The 18,658-nt window shown below is 39.9% G+C and overlaps 1 protein-coding gene across 2 annotated transcripts in view; it reads left to right on the plus strand.

Moving 5' to 3' along the window:
* HERC5 (HECT and RLD domain containing E3 ubiquitin protein ligase 5) overlaps nt 1-18,446 on the plus strand; it is a 42,056-nt gene extending 23,610 nt beyond the window's left edge. The window contains exons 14-23 of one of the 2 annotated variants that reach the window (XM_025873413.2): nt 2,284-2,397; nt 3,498-3,608; nt 5,785-5,955; nt 8,921-9,064; nt 9,858-10,024; nt 13,655-13,721; nt 14,606-14,676; nt 16,742-16,925; nt 17,015-17,117; nt 18,172-18,446. In XM_025873413.2, the coding sequence (XP_025729198.1) occupies nt 2,284-2,397; nt 3,498-3,608; nt 5,785-5,955; nt 8,921-9,064; nt 9,858-10,024; nt 13,655-13,721; nt 14,606-14,676; nt 16,742-16,925; nt 17,015-17,117; nt 18,172-18,377 (1,338 nt within the window). In that variant the 3' untranslated portion in view covers nt 18,378-18,446. The remainder of the gene's footprint in view (nt 1-2,283; nt 2,398-3,497; nt 3,609-5,784; nt 5,956-8,920; nt 9,065-9,857; nt 10,025-13,654; nt 13,722-14,605; nt 14,677-16,741; nt 16,926-17,014; nt 17,118-18,171) is intronic. The other variant, XM_073891937.1, reaches the window with a different exon arrangement.
* The last annotated feature ends 212 nt before the right edge of the window (nt 18,447-18,658 follow it).

The raw sequence follows: 18,658 nt of genomic DNA on the forward strand, positions 1-18,658 counted from the left end.
GAAAAATTGGATATCACTATTAAATAGGTTGTTTACTGTGGGGTTTTTGAAAATAACCCTTATAGGTAAAGGATGTTCCTAAATCATTAAACATTTTAAGTCCACACAAATATTGACTCCTTCCTTTCCTACTGAAATTCCAGTTATTTATATGTCTGACTTTCTCACTGTATCTTCCATGTCTCTTAACGTTTCTGTCATATTGTCCATCTCTCTCTGTGATTGCATCCCATTCTGGATGACTTCTTCAGCCATATCTTTCTGTCCATGAAATCTATTTTTAGTGATTTCTGTCTGTTAATAAAACTGCCCTTTGAGTTTTTATTCCAAGTATTATGTTTTCCACTTCCAAAAGTTCCCATTGTTTCTTTGAAATTTTTTTCTTGGTCATTATTTAGGATAGCTTCATCTTTTATTTTCAAGCTTCCCTTTTGCTTATTTAAATCTATATGCATCATACCTCTGATATCTGAAGTCTTTACAAGTCAGCTTTGCCCTCTCTTGCTTCCGCTGAATCTTCCTCATAGTGCCGCCTTTATCGTGTTTTGTGACTGTGTGTGTGTGTGTGTGTGTGTGTGTGTGTGTGCGCGCGCGCGCGCGCGTGCCTTGGAACGTTATCTTTTGGAATTTTTTGAGGGCTGCGTTTCTCCAGGGAGGATTTGCTTCTACCAGACTCTGGGAGACACCACCTCAGTTTGGTACTACCTTAAATTAAATTCTTGGCTTGAAGCTCTTTAGATCTCTAGGTGTGGTCTGAATGTGGTGTGTGAATTTTCAGGAAAGTGCTTTCGTGATTGCAAATGCTGTAGGTGACATTTTTTTCTGCAACTTGGCACCGTTTTAACTAGCTGCAGTTTGCTTCCTGGGCTTGGGGTCAAGATGTGGGGGTGGGCTGTTCATTTCTAGTTTACCCTCACTCTGATGGGTTAGCCCTTCTGGATCCCAGATTTATGAGTTGGCGTTCTGTTATTGGCCCCATAATTTGAAGAGTCTAGGTTTTGTTTATTTCCCCAAAGCCCCAACAATTGCAAACTGAAGTTCAAGTTCACCAGGTTTGGCAAATATTCTTGAGGCAAATGCCACTTTCACCTTGTTTTTGACCTGATTATTTTGTATCTACTTAGAATATTGGTGTTGCATTAAAAACATTTGTTTACACTTTATCCTGTATTTCTAGTTGTTTTCAGCAAATCAAGATACCTAATCTGCTGTACTGCTTTAAAAAAAGAATTCTGCCGTACTGCTGAAAAGCAGTGCCCATCTTTGGCTGTTTTGAAAGGTTTTGTACAAAACAGAAATATTAATAAAAAAATAGTTTGGGTTTTAAAAAATTTTCCGAAGAGCTTGGGGAAAGTATATTCTCATGAGCTTTTTCCATTTACAAAAAAAGAATCCTGAGAAATACTGAAGCAGCAACAAAAATCCTCAAGGGATCCTGCTTTACCTTTGACTCTAACAGTGACAGATTATTTGTCGAGCTCCCTCCCCAACCTAAGAAAGGAGACCGCAGGAAGCTGCAAGGATAAAACACCCGCTTTTTCCATAACTGGGGATGTGCAGGATGAGAGCAGCAGGGTCCAGAGGACCATATTATGGGATTGAAACAGCTTCACAATTCTCTGGGTGGTGGTATGGGGAGGCTTGGATCATTTGGGGTCTGGGCCAGGGTTAGTAAGAATATTCCAGGTGAATGAAAGCCAAGAGGGGCTTTTAGAGGACCTCTTGAGAATGAGTCATTTAGGCTAAGTCTGTGCCCATCTGTGTCAGGTACTGATGGTCACTCATGTCCAAAGCATCTAGTGTCATTATCAGTGTTTTAACTGACTGATGGTTAGCACTATTGCAGGGTGTCTATGTGCATGTCATAACCCTGGTCATCGGAGATGGAAGGCTGGAAAACAGCCCCATAGTTGAGGAGGGGGACATCTGTAAATCATATATTGTTAAGCTCTGAAGAATATAACATGAAATACTGGGTCCCAGAGTACTTGGATTCATATTGCACTTTATTTTTCTTTGGACCTAAAATTCTTTAAAGCTTTTCTATGAATTAAAAGTAAGTAGGAGTTTATTATCATATCATCAATTTCTGCTATTAAATCATAGGTATTCTTTATGTTCCTGAAAATTTGGGGCTTTGCCAGTGGAGGTATTGTATAGAACTTTATTCTGGTCATTGGAAGAGTGTTTATTTTGCTATTTATACTGATAATCTAAGTAATGGGCAAAAAGCAGAATTGTCTTTATATATAAAACTTTCTCACGGGCCATCTTTTATTAAAGGTAAACCAGGCTGTGTGTCAACTGCCTGAAAATATTTTCAAAGTGAATGAGCTTACACACTGGCTTGATTTTTATGGGGATGCATACAGAAGGTCCGCTTGGAAAATTAACTCCGTAAGTATGGCGTGTTTATTATGTATTTATTTATTTATTTTGTAAAGATTTTGTTTTTTTAAAGTAATTTCTACACCCAATGTGGGGCTCAAACTCACAACCCCTGAAATCAAAAGTTGCATGCTCCACTGACTAACAGCCAGGCACCCAGTTGTGGTATGTTCAAAGGGGGAAGTTGATCACCAGTGCGTTAATGTAAGTATTTGTGCTGAAACTCTGTGCATGGGTTTCCAGATATCCTTGCACCCTACAAAATTGCTCAGTAGAAATAACAGGGCTTACAGGAAAGGCGAGATAGACCCCTCAAAACCAGTGCAATTTTGTAGCCAGAGCCCTAAGAGAAAAGTGGTTACTACCTTAGATCACTTGGATCAGCCAGGCGAGCTGCTTATGGAGAGTGCCATGAGAATAGGAAAATGCACCAAACAGAAGGGTAGATACCTGTTCACACTCTAATGAGAGGTTTGGTAGTACTGAGATAACAAGATGCAAGCAGGGCTCTCTTAGGTGGGTATAGAGGGCAGCATGACCCACCAGGAGCCAACAGAATAGGGCTGCAACTTTAGGGGTGGCTCTGGGTGTATCCTTTTATTTTCTTAAAGCTAAAGGGCTGTTGCTGCCAGTTTAGCAGCTGACCTGAGATTTTTTTCCTTCTCTTCGAAGACTCTAATTCTGCTCCTACCACATCGACCCTTGACTGGCAGAAATCATGTATGAGCTCATCAGCTGTCTACATTATATCATTCCCCTATTTACTAAGTGCATCCGAACTAATTTACATTTCAGAGGTGCACAGAGCAGCAGAACAAACTCTTTGGGAAAGTGTCTAGAGTTTATAATTGATTGCTAAATTAAGGTACTGAAAAATACTAGGTTTATTTTTATATATATATTTTTAAGTACTAGGTTTACATACCTTCCATTGATACGTACTAAACATTTTCTTAGAATTTTAGATATCTAAGTACTACTGACCAGCAATTTGGATTGCTTTGGCTAGAACGGAGACTTTTAACTATCAGGGATTTTAGGCTGTGAGTTAAGGTGTAAGATGTCTCTTTTCTTTCATTTGTCAGAATTCTTGTCATTTCCATTTTTAGGGCACTTCAGTAGACACTCAATATCCAGTCATATTCAGTCATTTTCCGTTTACCTTTAATATTCTGTCGAAAATCAAACTACTGTACGCAGATTCGCTTTTAAAAATACAGGTATGTATGCCTATTTCTTTGTCTTCGTAAACAAATCAAATGATAAATGCCTTCTTAAGTATACAATATTTTGGAGGTTGATAACATTGAAACCAATGGTTGTAACATTCACGGAGCTTAGACTGTAATGAAGGTGGCAAGAAAGACTGTCATAATTTGGATTGGCTTGGCCTTGAGCCACATTAGGGCCTCAGTAGTGGAGGAGAGAGCATGGACAGCCGACCTAGTTTGTGGGGCTTTACCTTGAGGTTGGGCCCTCTATACAGGCCTTCTGTGTGGTATTCAAAGAGGCATAGCGGAAGATGGGCTTGATTGGGATTAGCAAACCCATATTTAAGGAGCCCAACCTAATTAAAAAACAGAGCAGTGGGAATAGAGGTGACAGAGAATTCTTGAAATGCAGACACATACATAGATGGCTGGTAGTCTAATGGTGCCATGATAAAGGTTTGTAAAAAGTGAACTGTCATGAGGTGAGTTGGTTCTGTTTGTCAACATATCCAAAAAGTGATTTTGAACTTAAAACTGGACTATTGAAAAAGCCTCCAGAAATGAAAGTGCCCAAGAGTGTTAGTTCTTATTATCACTTTTGTATATGCATCTGGATATGTATAGGTATGAATCATATTCAAATAACAGTAGATACTTTTACGTAATGCAGTTAACCATTGTAAAACAAAATGGGAAATTGATTTAAGAATATGACCGTTGATGAAATATTTAACAAAGGAAAATGAAAAGTAAAAAGGTACAAGAACTTTATTTTCCTTCAACTCTTATAACTCTTCTCTCCTAATTTTAAACAGGTCTCCAGTAATAATTTTACAGACCTGGTATTTGTTCATTGTTGTCCTGAGAGCCTTAGACTTGAATGGTCCCAAATTACCATTGGGTCAGCTAGACATCATTGTGTGTGTGTGCGCATCTGTCTGTCTTTCTGTCTCATATGTTGTAACTTCTTAGATTATCTGTGCCCTAAAATCTCTCATTGGGTTTTCCTCCTAGAATAGGATTATCTTTTTTTGTGTGATTTTTTTTTTAATTTTATTTTATTATGTTAGTCTCCATACAGTACATCATTAGTTTTTGATGTAGTGTTCCATGACTCATTGTTTGCATATAACACCCAGTGCTCCATGCAGTATGTGCCATCCTTAATACCCATCACTGGGCTCACCACTCCCCTCACCCCCCTCCCCTCTAAAACCCTAGTTTGTTTCTCAGAGTCCTCCTAGAATAGGATATCTTTTTTTCCCCATTTTTTTATTACTGTTAATCACCATACATTACATCATTAGTTTTTGATGTAGTGTTCCATGATTCATTGTTTGTGCATAACACCCAGTGCTCCACGCAGAATGTCCCCTCTTTAATACCCATCACCAGGCTAACCCATCCCCCACCCCTCTCCCCTCTAGAACCCTCAGTTTGTTTCTCAGAGTCCATCGTCTCTCATGGTTCGTCTCCCCCTCCAACTTACTCCCCTTCATAGAATAGGATATCTTGAGAGGTCTTTCATACCTGAAGTTTCCTGCAGCATGCTTCTTTCTGAACTTTTCCAAACGAGGAGCTTATGTTCAACACACTGCTTCAGTGTTTGCTAATCATTCTTTTAGCCTAATGATGGTAGTTAGCTTTGGTAACTGAAGTATTAATAATTGTGTTTGCAGGATAAAGTGGACCAGTGGAGCCCACAGTTGGTCACTTTCCTGCTTACACTGGTTGGCTTCCCAAAACTTTTCATTCCTTAGGTGTTTCTTCAGCTCACTGAGGATGAATGCTAAATGTATAGCTTCTCTCCAGTGGCTTATGTAAATAAGGCTCTTTTCATAAGTATTCGTGACAAGCACTCATAATAAACTGAACCAACCTATTCCACTTTATAAATTCCCACTTAGAGCAAATGGTGAAATGAGTGAAATATTTCTTTCTTTCTTTTTTTTTTTAAGATTTTATTTATTTATTTGACAGAGAGACAGAGCAAGAGAGGGAACACAAGCAGGGGGAGTGGGAGAGGGAGAAGCAGGCTTCCCGTGGAGCAGGGAGCCCGATGCGGGGCTCGATCCCAGGACCCTGGGACCATGACCTGAGCCGAAGGCAGACGCTTAACCAACTTAGCCACCCATGCGCGCCCCCCCCTTTTTTTATTTTGAGTGAAATATTTCTGTTTTTCTAGGAGAAAAAATTTAAAGCTTGTATGCGGTTGGCTGGAATTGTGGAACAAGGAGGGTCTGAATTAGCTTTGCTGCCCACTTTCAATCTAACAGTCAGAAGGAGTCACTTGATTGAGGATGTTCTGAGTCACCTAAATCAGTTTGAGAATGAAGATCTGAGGAGGGAGTTAATGGTAAAGTATAATTCTCAATGTTTTTGCTGCTGAGAGAGGGAAAACCTAAAAGGATGTAACAATGGGTCTTCTGGAGAAGAAAGAATCTCCCTTTGTCACGGAGCTTGTCTGTTTTGGAGTTTCCCTGATTCCCCACTTAGCTGGGAATTGCTGGGAATAGCTGCGGGCACTTGGTGCTCTTGGGCTGAGGAGCAGCGGGTGAAAGGGTTGTCCTCCCCCAGCCTGGGCAGGTAGGAAGTCCAGAACTAGCCCTAAGAGGTCCCATCCCTCCTGAGGCCTGACCCAGCCTGGCCAGTCACCCCTTGGGAAGGGTTTCAGTGAGATGAGGTTGACATGGAGGAGATTTGAGGATTTGTTTCTGCTCTCATGCAGGAGCCCAAATTGCTTTGTGGAAAAGAGAACTTCCTCTTTATTGACTCTGTAGTTTTTTGAGGGTATTATTGTGGAAATCCCCATGTTCTGAACATAAATGATCTCTGGTTTAGTTATTATAAAACTTGTCTTACTAGTAGATACTGGACACAGAATAGTATCTAGTAAATCTGGTGAACGTTTTCCTTGTGCCAAGAACATTGTGAATGCTTCACAAGGACTTGTGAAACCCTTCCAGTGGCCCTGCATGGAAGGTTCTGTTTTTCCTTCATTTTGCTGATGGGGAAACTGAGGTACAGAACTATTAAAGGTGACTTATCCAAGGGCAATTCAGCTGAGAAGTATCAGAGCCAGGATTTGGGCCCTGTTAGGTTCCAGACTTTGCACTTAATCACAACAAAGATCTGCCTGATGGTATTTATTAGAGTGTTTTTCATAAACCCTCGTTTATCACTTACCCTACGCAGATTAGAGAATGACTTGACTGAAGTTCAAGACACTATTTTAAAAGTATGTTGCACTGGGGTTTGCAGTTAGGGGTGGCATTGCCACATATTTTTTGCACATAGATGATTTTTAAAAATCGAACAAACTCATTATGTGAATCTTGCCTGTGATGGCCAGCCAGTCCACTGAGTTATTTTAGTTTCACTTTTATAGTTCATTCATCTCTTTTAAACATCTGATGAGCAGCCACCATTTTCCAGACTATGTGAGGCATTTTTGCATGCTTTCTGATAATCTCATGAGAAAACTGAGGCTGTCAGATGAAGGAGCTTGCCCACAGAAAGGGGCAGAGTTAGGATTTGACGCCTGGTCTTTTTTCTTTTTTGCCGATTTTATTTATTTATTTGGAGAGAGAAGGGGGAGAGGGGAAGGGAGAAGGAGAAAGAATCTGAAGCAGACTCTGCACTGAGCAGGGAACCCAACACGGAGCTCAGTATCAGGACCCTGAGATCACGACCTGAGCCGAAACCAAGAGTCGGATGCTTAACCAACTAAGCCACCCAGGTGCCCCAAAACCTGGTCTTATAAAGATTTTGAATAATTCACTGAGGTTTTAAACTTGCATTTCTAGAAAATGGAAGAGGCATTCATCCAGTTAAACCAGTAAAAGGAGCTTTTGGGGAAGTGCCTCTGGAATATCCTGAAGGAAGTGTTGAGCAGGCCTTTGGATAGGAACGTGTGTCAGTCAGAGAGGACGTAGAGTGGGTAGGAAGGTTAAATGCCTGCAGGTGATAAGTGAAGTTCAAAGAGAAATCGAACATCCAGGGAAAGCAGAAAGGATAGAGCCAGCGCAGAAGAGCAGGAAAAAGAAGAGAGAAATAAAAACCTAGTTAATGCTTTATAAGAGAAAGCAAGGGAGGAGAAGAGAGTGAAGAAGGGTGATCGGAAGTGTAAAATGAGTTCATGAAAACGAGAGGAGGTGTGAGAACAAGTCCTTGGAATTGGGGGTGCACAGGTTCTTGGTCCTCTTGAAGATAGCACTTAAGTAGGGAAGTAGGTTTCGAAGTTGGTGTACCTGATTCTCCAGAATTTGGCAGCCTAGAGTAGAAGCCAGTATTATTTGGAGATAGTGGAGACAGTGGTGTTGAGATCTTTTTTCTTCTTTTAAGAATAAGGGAGACCTTAACACATTTGTACACTGAAGTGAGGGATTCCAAGAAGGAAGGGCAGGAATGAGTGAGTATTTGAAGGAGCAGAGATGGGTTGTGGTAGAACCATCCTAGGAAGGGCTTGGTGTCCACGGGTGCCTTCTCAAGGCATAAACAACTAAGCCAATAGATAACTTAATGTGTGCTCTGGTTTTTCAGCCTTTGAAAATCCAACTATTTTTTATTTCTTTATTTTCATTTTACTTAACATTCCTTATTATATACTAATGATGCCAATTGAGGTCAGCTTAGCAGCTGAAGACATCAGGCTCTGAGACTTGACAGACATAGGATTAAATCTAGGCTGCACCCCTTAACCGAGTGTGACCTTGAGGAAGTTAATATTTACATTCTTGAAGCTTTATCACCTCATAGAATTAATGTGAAGATTGAACGAGTAAGATGCTTACCAAATACTTGGGTCCACAAATAGTGTTCACTCTTTTTTTTTAAAGATTTTATTTATTTGACAGAGAGAGACACAGCGAGAGAGGGAACACAAGCAGGGGAAGTGGGAGAGGGAGAAGCAGGCTTCCCGCCGAGCAGGGAGCCCAATGCGGGGCTCGATCCCAGGACCCTGGGATCATGACCTGAGCCGAAGGCAGACGCTCAATGACTGAGCCACCCAGGTGCCCCTCTCTCTTTTTTTTTTTTTTTTTAAAGATTTTTATTTATTTGAGAGAGAGAGAGAATGAGAGATAGAGAGCATGAGAGGGAAGAGGGTCAGAGGGAGAAGCAGACTCCCTGCTCAGCAGGGAGTCCGATGTGGGACTCGATTCCAGGACTCCAGGATCATGACCTGAGCCGAAGGCAGTTGCTTAACCAACTGAGCCACCCAGGCGCCCAGTAGTGTTCACTCTTAATGATAATTAAATGAGTCTTAATACATAGCAATACAGAGCCCTGGAAGTGATATATTATTTGTTCTGTTTCTTAAGGTTTCATTTAGTGGAGAAATTGGACATGACTCTGGAGGAGTCAAGGTAGAGTTTTTCCACTGTCTGTTTGAGGAGATGACCCGGCCAGAATATGGGATGTTCATGTATCCTGAGGAGGCTTCCTACATGTGGTTTCCCGTCAGGGTGAGTCCTCTCCTTTTTGCTTATGGTTATCATGACAGAAAAGGCATGTCACATACCATTGGAAATTAGGTTGTCTAGACAGTTTCATTTTAGGAGAGGAGTTATTGATACATATAATTATGGGAATAGCCTTCAGTTTCAATAAAGTGATTATTTTCTTTAAAATGGAGTCCCTTTTCCCTGGGTTCCCATTTCTGCCCACACAGGAAAATTTAAGCAATGTATATGTTTTTGACCATTTAAAGAATGTATGGATAAAAAGGAACCCTTCCTTTCCCAGGTGCCCATTTTTTGTTAGTTCTATTTTTCCCCATGAATTTGAAAATTTTTTCTCAAATTTTCATTTGAAAGGCTGTGAAAAGAAATTGAAAACTTCAGTTTATGAAGACTGGCTGAGCCTAATGTGATTCTGTTAGTGTCCCTGTGGCAGAGATTTAAATTGACTTAATGACTGTACATAAAAAAAAAAAGCTTGCGATAAGAATATTTAGGGTTTAAGATTTTGTTTATTTTGAGAGAGAGTGTGCACCAGTGGGGGGAGGGGCAGAGGGAGACGGAGAATCTCAAGTTGACTCCCTGCTGAGTGTGGAGCCTGATGCGGGGCTCCATCTCATGACCCTGAGATCATGACCTGAGCAAAATCAAGAGTCAGATGCTTAACTGACTGGGCCACCCAGTGGCCCTGCAACCTTTTTGATTTGACTTTGTGAAAGGGAGAAAAGGTTTACCTAATATGAATATTCTATTTTACTTGTAAAAATTAAAACACATTCAGTTTTTTTTATCTTTTCAGCCTAAATTTGAGAAGAAGAGATACTTCTTCTTTGGGGTTCTCTGTGGACTTTCCCTTTTCAATTTCAATGTTGCCAACATCCCTTTCCCACTGGCCCTATTTAAGAAACTTTTGAATCAGACGCCATCACTGGAAGACTTGAAAGAACTTAGTCCTGTTTGGGGAAAGTAAGTAAACCTAGTTCTTTTTCTAGAACTCTACATAATACGTATTTAGGTACAGGCATACCTTGTTTCATTAACTTGGGCTTCACAGATAATAGTGTTTTTTACAAATCAAAGTTTGTGGCAACTCTGTGTCAAGCAAGCCATCTTTCCAACACACTTTGTGTCTCTGTCACATTTTGGTAATTCTCACAGTATTCCAAATTTTTCCATTACTATTCTATTTGTTATGGTGATCTGTGATCAGTGATTACAACTTGCTGCGAGCTCAGAGGATGGTGAGCATTAAAGTATTTTTAAATTATAGGTATGCACATTTTTTTAGACATAATGCTATTGCACACTTACGACAGTATGGTGTGAACATAACTTTTATATGCACTGGGAAACGAAGTAATTCTTTTGACTTGCCTCTTCTGGGATAATTGCTTTATTGCAGTGCCTGGAACCAAACCTGCAGTAACTCTGAGGTATGCCTGTAAATAATTAAACACATTCCCCCCCCGCAATAGTATTTTCATGTTCAACAGCAACATTCTAGGTACTTTAAGTCAAGTATAATTTTGGGAAGAATTGTTGAATAGTAAGAGAAGTTGATTAAGAAAAGTTGATTTTCCTTATGATTGGTCCCTAATGCTGGCACTAATCTTTGAACTTTATTTGTGTAGAAACAGTCATGGGGAGAGCACAAATTATACCCTGGTGTGAAATCTGCAAGTGATGTTTATTTTAAATCTTGTTTCATATCCTCACCTTTACAGTGAAAACTCACTTCTAAGTTAAAAAACCAAAGCCACCACCTCACAAAAAATATTGGTAATAGAAAGGGATGATATTCCTGCTGTGTAAGGTGTTCCTGCACATCCATAAGAAAAATTGACAAAGTATACAGGAAGGAAACCCACAAAAGAAGTAACAGAATGGCTTTACCTCCCTAGTCCTCATGGAATGCAGAGGCTAATCTGTGCTTCAAATTGACAGTGGTTGGAAATACTGATGCTATATAGTGTTCACCAGAGTTTGGGAAAAGGTTTGCTCTAATTTCAGGGATTGGTAGTGGACGTATGAATTGGTGATTCCTTTTCAGAGAACAGTGTGATAGTACTTACCTGAATCAAAAATGTATTTGCCCCTTTGGCCTAGCAGTTCTGCCTCTAGACATTTAGTTTCAGAAATAACACAACCATGCAAGGATTTTTCCATACTAATGTATATTGTATTACATAGTGCCTAATGTGTGGAATACTTCAGTGTTCTTTAATAAGGCAATTATTTTTGGTATATTTATGCAATGAAATCCTATGTAGATTGTTAAAAGAATGAGAACAGTAGTATGATTTTTTTTTTTTTTTGAGAGCACGAGCAGGCCAGTGGGGGGTGGGCAGCAGAGGGAAAGGGAGAGGGAGAACCTCAAACAGGCTCCTGCAGGGCTCGATCTCATGACCCTGAGATCATGATCTAAGCTGAAATCAAGAGTCGGATGCTTAACGGACTGAGCCACCCAGGCACCCTGATCCTATTATGATCCCTATTTCTTCACAGGTGAGGAAACAGACAGTTTGGGTAACTTGTCTCAGACCCCATAGTGACAGAACCATGAATTGAACACAGTCTGGTTCCAGCTTCCAACTATTAATCATTATTGCTAATTGTACTGATAAGATAAGGAAAAAATCAAAAGCACAAGATTTGGAGGGGAAGAGATAAATTTATTGTTTTTTACTAAAACAATGAAAATGACCTAAATAATGCTTATGCCTCGGAAGACTTAATACACATCAACTTAGTAAATGTAAAGATCTGTATCAGTGTTCCTCACGTTTTTAGGTCTTCATAATTTTTAGAAAGCTGTATTGAGGACAGTACAGTATGGGTGCAGGTTTTCAGTGGAACAAAAGTGAGAGTTCCGATACTGATCCAGGCACCTATGGACCTTGTTGGTAGTAGATCTAAGAAGCCTGGCTGCTGTCTGTGCTGATATAATGGGGTTGATGGGAACAGAAGGACTGTCAGTTCATGCATATGGGAAAAAAATGAATGCTGATAGCTTATGCCATATACAAAAATCAACTTCATGTGGATGAAGGTCTTAAAGCAAAAATGTTGAAAATATGGACAAATATCTGTCTAACCTTTGCAATCTTAAGACATAAAAAGTACCAACATTAAAGGAAAGACTGATAAGTCTAATTGCAGTAAGATTAAAGAATTTATCTGTTCTTCATGAGATACCTTAAGAAAAGGGAAACAACACCCCTTAAGCTGGTATTTGTGACATATTTTGGGTGTGGTAGAAAAATGGGATAGGGGAGGTATCCATACAGGTGGGTATAAGATATAAGCAGTGTTTGAAGAGGCAGGTTCCTAAATTTTCCTCATAAAAACACCTATAAATAAGCATCAGCCATACATGGACAGAAAATGACAAGAGTGTCATGAACCAAGTATTATCATGAATCCAGTTTTGTCAGCTGAGTTCCCATCACTCCCTCTCCTCACCGTCCACCCCCTAAAACCTACAATGAATGCAATATAGTCTGTTCATAGTTCTGTAATAAAAAATCCAGTGGATGGAGTAGTCAGCTTGGATTCCACCTTCCTCCAGAGGCTTTCCCAGTCACACAGCCCTTCAGAAAGAGTTCGCCAAGGCTGTACTTGAACACCTAGAGAGTGTCTACACATAACTCACTGTAATGTAGGTGAGGCTTCCATCAGCGTATCTTACCTATATGGGTCTCAGGGCTTATTGGCAGTAATGTCTTAACTTTCCATCCCTGAATGCCTGCCACATTGGGTGCTTGATACATGTTTTTTGAATGAATACATGAGAGAATGAGCAAATACAATGAGACATATGACTTTAAAAATATAAATGAAGTACCATAGGACAACAGAGGATGGAGATCTAGGAAGGCTGGCTGCTGTCCGTGCTGATATAACCTATATTCTCACAGATGCCTTGAAACAGTTAAGGTAGTTGAATTTCACATCTGTCTTAAGCTTGATGATATTGGGACAGTAGATACAGAGAAGGTCCTTTGACCTTCTCACTCCTCAGATTTCCTAAGTGGTACCTGATATTTAAAAGGAGATTATTTGTTCTGTAGGTACATTTCCGAAGCTTAAATAAAGGTTACACCAATTTGAATGAGTTCAGTATCAGTTAAATACGTTATCAGTCCTTTTCTGTAGAAACCTATAATCACTGGGTAAAGGAAGGTAGGGTGAAGGGAAGAGAGCTTGCAGAATTGCAAATATTCATAAACTTCATGCTTGTAGTTGAGGTCTGGCTATCAGTACACAGAGAAATGGGCATTGTTAACTAATGATCTGACCTCCCACCTTCAGAATAGTCATGCATTTGATTTTAGATGGTTTATTTTATATTTTTAAAGATTTTATTTGTTCATTTGAGACACAGAGATACAGAGGGAGAGGGAGAAGCAGGCTTCCCACTGAGCCAGGAGCCTGATGTGGTGCTCGATCCCAGGACACTGGGATCATGACCTGAGCCGAAGGCAGATGCTTAACCATCTGAGCCACCCAGGCACCCCTTAGATGATATTTTTTAGGTGATATATCTAGTGATCATTATTAATTGACTTTTAAAAAATAAAATTATTTGTTCTTTAGGAGTTTGCAAACTATTCTGGATGATGAAGGCGATGGCTTTGGAGAAGTATTTTGTATCTATTTCAATGTGAGTAACTATAAGAACCAGATTACAGATCAGTTTTAATCTGATTAATCCTTTACATATTTATCTAGACATGTCACTCTTTAATAAAAGGACAAACTTCTGAATTAGTGCAAAAGGTTTTTTTTCCTCATTTTTTATGAGCTGGGCATATCAGTTAGATTTTACTATGTAACAACACCTAAATTTAGTGGCTTAAAACAAACACAATTCATTGAGTTTCTGGACTGGGTCAACTTGGCTGGTTTATACTGGCCTCACTCATATACCCAGTTGTTGGCTGGTTTATAGAATGTGGGCTGGAACAGCTTTTCTGTTCCAGGGATCTCTTATGCTCCAATAAGCTAGTTGAGGTGTCTTTATAGAATGGTGTCAGGATTACAAAGAGTGGGAAGAGATGGCAAGCCTCAGCATACAAGCTTCTTTTTAAGCTTTTACTTCTGGCAAATCCCATTGACCAGAGTGCCTCACAGGGCCACAGCCAGATTCAAGAGCTGAAGAACTGGATTCCTCCTCTTGATGGGGGGCGGGGGGGTAGGGGCCCAGTAGGTATTGCAGAGTCATACTGCGAAGGGGCTTGAGTACCAGGCTGGGAAGAATTTGTGAGCATTTTGCAAATCTACCATACTAGGTCTTTACTGTATAAAGTGACTACTGAAATGTGACAATTTGCCAATTTTTTTCAGTATGATAAATTCAAGTTTTATAAAAATTGATTTTTCATTTTTCATAAGATGGTAACTTTATATATACACATTCCTTGTTTTTATGACTAAAATGTTTACTTTATAAAATCTTGAGAAGAAAAGCTATGCTTCAAAGTGTTTTTGTTAATAATTGTTTCGGATTATTTTGGAGATACTATCTGAGTTTATTTGTGGTTACAGGTGCATTGGGACAAAAATGATATAGACTTAATTCCTAATGGAAGTTGCATCATTGTTGACCAGACTAACAAGTAGGTACAGAGAACTGAACTATTTGTTTTGTTTATACACTGTTTATTTCACTGGGCTCTAAAAATGTCTTACAGTTCTTACCAATTAATCATTTTTTAATAAGGCAGAGAGTTGGTGTATATTGTGTGTATGTGTATGTCTCCTAGAGCTTTTATTCTGGTAGGGAAGGAAATAGCTTTCACAGACAGGCTTTCCCTTATCCTCTGGTCTAGGTTTATACCACCAACTTCCCTCTCTATTCCCTTACCCTGTTTTACTTTTTCTTTTCATACCACACATTACGTACCTTTAAGATGTATCTGCTTCTTCAGTTACCTGTTATTTCCCCCATTGCAGTGAGCTGCGTGATGCAGGGACTAGTCTTGTTTTCATTGTGCATCTAGTAGCTAGAATAGTCTCCGGTGGTGCCTGGTCTGTGGCAGGCACTTAGTATTTTTTAATGTTATTACATATTACTGTGGTATCTTGAGTTCTCAACCCCTTATGGGGTTGGGATGAGAGAACATTCCCTTGATAGTTGGTCAGAGTGGCAGAGAGATACCACCAAGTGAGCATTCTGGTGTAAGCCAGCTATTTTTCTTTCACCTTTTAATCTTTATTTTTTTTTAAGATTTTATTTATTTATTTGAGAGAGAGAGTGAGAGATAGAGAGCACGAGAGGGAAGAGGGTCAGAGGGAGAAGCAGACTCGATGTGGGACTGGATCCCAGGACTCCAGGATCATGACCTGAGCCGAAGGCAGTCGCTTAACCAACTGAGCCACCCAGGCGCCCTTTTAATCTTTATTTTTTTAAAAGATTTTATTTATTGGGTGCCTGGGTGGCTCAGATGGTTAAGCATCTGCCTTCGGCTCAGGTCATGATCCCAGGGTCCTGGAATCGAGTCCCGCATCGGGCTCCCTGCTCCTTGGGAGCCTGCTTCTCCCTCTGCCTCTCTCTCTCTGTCTCTCATGAATAAATAAATAAAATCTTTAAAAAAAAAGATTTTATTTATTTGGGGCACCTGGGTGGCTCAGTCGTTAAGTGTCTGCCTTCGGCTCAGGTCATGATCCCAGGGTCCTGGAATCGAGCCCCGCATTGGGCTCCCGGCTCGGCAGGAAGCCTGCTTTTCCAAACTCTCCCACTCCCCCTGCTTGTGTCCCCTCTCTCACTGTGTCTCTCTCTGTCAAATAAATAAATAAAATCTTTAACAAAAAAAAAAAAAAGAACTTTGTACTGAGATCTGACATACAGAAAGGTACACAAATAAGTATGCAGATCAAGAAATAGAACATTTCCAGCTCTAGTATATTTTACGAATACTCCAATTTATCTATAGTATTACTGATAGACATAATGAGGTTCTCTGCCTCTTAACAACTACTTTTAGCCTGGTCGCTTTCACTGAATCGGCAAATGGCCCAAAGGGAAAAACTGCAAGTAAAATGCCGGGCTCACTTCACAGGGCTTCCCTTCTTTCTTAGTAGTTCAGTGGCCTCTTGAGTCGTACCCAGATTTGGGAGCCTGGAGTTAGATGTGTTTTTATATATTATCTGGCTTTTTCTAGTTCTTCGCGCTGGGAGTATTTGGGGAAAGCTACCCCATTATGGCTAGAAGTAGAAATCCCTTATGTATTTGTGCTTAACCACACATATGAATTACTGTCACTAATATTAATTACTGTCATACATTCTGACAGTATGGAAGACCATAAAATAAAGTAGGAAATTTCCCCCATCTCCCAAGCCTGTTCCCCAGAGCACTACCAGCAGGTCAGGTTTTACTCTTCCAAACTTTCTTGTGTTCTAATCTGTTTCCTTTCTCTTAATTCTGTGGCCTTGAGGAGTTACATACCTTCACCAAGAAATTTGTTTCTTTACTAAAATGTCCTAAGAATCTGCCCTGAGAGTTATGAAGATTAAATTAGGTAATATATGAAAAATAGCCATATGCACATGGGAAGTACTGAATTGTTAGGTATTCTAGTTCTCATTTTAGTTTTGGCCTTCTGCCCACCTTCCCTGCCCCCCTGCCAAGTTTCCTTCCGGGTACTGCAGTAAGCTGAAATCATTTTTTTTTCCTTAAAGGAGAGACTATATTTCTAAGTGTGTCAATTATATCTTCAACATCTCTGTGAAGGCACTTTATGAAGAATTCCAAAGAGGATTTTACAAAGTGTGTGACAAGGATATTATTGAATTTTTCCATCCAGAAGAACTAAAGGATGTGATTATTGGAAATACAGATTATGACTGGGAGACATTTGAGAAGGTATATCGTAAAGGCCTAGAAGTTTGAATTTGGATTTCTTTTCTATTTCCTGAATACTTTTTTTTTTTTTGTATTTTTTTTTTCTCTAGAATGCACATTATGAAGCAGGATATGATAATTCACATCCCACCATAGTGATGTTTTGGAAGGCCTTACACAAATTGACTTTGGAGGAAAAGAAAAAGTTCCTTGGTAGGTATTCTATCAGGAGTACATCTATAATCTTAGGTCTTTTTTATGGGATAAGAAAACCTTGTTATAGGCACCATTTGCCACAGATCTAGTGTAAGAGCCACTCCGAGTCCGTTTGGATGTTCTCTGTGCCAGGCTGTGCGGACATAAAAAATAAATGTTAATATAGGTCTTCTTTCCTGTGATTTCAGCCCTGCCTGTTGCTTTCACATGTCCCCTCCATTCTCCATCCAACTGAGGTAGTCAGCCTGCTTTCTGTATTTGTGACTCAGTTAGGTGTTGAGGCACTGTGTGATTAGCCATATTTTACAGTGTCACTGTCTCCAACCCTTTTCACCGCTCTTCCACATTTTGATCTCGATTTCATGCTTACTCAGTTGTTTGCCTGCAGTTTTGCTTAATGACTTTCTCATTTTCTTGCAAAATTTCCATACTTATTTTTGAGAAACACTTACCTCCTTGTTCTTTGTTGTGGATAACACATACGTTGGAAGATCCTCGGACTTCTCCAGAAGCCCAGCCTGACTTTCCAATTTTTGCTTTACAGGAAATCATTTCAGCCAGACAGTTCCATTATCTCTACATTCCTGAGCTCACCTTGTGCCCTCCCACCTCCAGGCTTTCTCTGAAGCTCCTTGTCCTGCCTCGAATCCTCACCCACCTCCTTGTTGCCGCTCCACACCTTCCTCCTCTTAAAGGTCCAGCTTAGTCCTGAGCTCTCAGTAGTCTCCCCGGTCATCCAGCCTTGATTCTCTCTCCCTGCTCTGAACCACACACAGCGTTTTCACTCAGGAAGCACTTAATTCCGTGGTGCCTTATCTGCCTGTCTCACACCCTTTTGCTTTTTCCTTGCTATTTGTCTTTTTCTGCACAAGAATTACAGTATTTCCAACCATATACTGTAAGTAGCTTGAGGGAAATGTGTTCCCGATGCAGTCTAATGTGGGACTCTGCATGTGGGCTCTCAGTAAATGTTTTTGAATAAATACTTTTTTTTCCTCTGTAAGTCTTGGTCTCTGGGAAGCAGATCACTCAATTTTATTCTTCTTTTTAGTGTTTCTTACAGGAACTGACAGAATTCAAGTAAAAGGTTTAAAGAACATGAAAATAACATTTTGCTGTCCTGAAAATGTGAATGAAAAAGATCCCATAAGAGCACAGACATGTGTCAGTGTTCTCTACCTCCCCAAATATTCTACAATGGAAAGGGTAGAAGAAGCACTTCAAGTAGCCATCAACAACAGCAGAGGATTTGGCTGACCCGGCCTCACGTTCTTTACCCCTTTTCAGAAATATTTTCAGAAATAAAATTAAGAACTCAAAAGTTAATGTAAAAGTCCTGCTGACTCTTAATTGTGTTTACCTGCTCTTTCAGAATGGTATTTTTTGCATGTGAGATGTTTTGATAACGATCTAGATTGGGCTGTTAAAACAAGGGGACCCCAAAACACAGTGCATTAAAGAAGACCGAATTTTATTTTTCTCTCATAAACGTCTTGGCTGAAGTGGTGCTTCTCCTGCTCTAAGAAAAGTCATAAGTG

The sequence above is a fragment of the Callorhinus ursinus genome, unplaced genomic scaffold (genome assembly GCF_003265705.2).
Source record: "Callorhinus ursinus isolate GAN/ISIS: 27379988/994484 unplaced genomic scaffold, GSC_fseal_2.0 scaffold4, whole genome shotgun sequence".
Taxonomy (NCBI): Eukaryota; Metazoa; Chordata; class Mammalia; order Carnivora; family Otariidae; genus Callorhinus; species Callorhinus ursinus.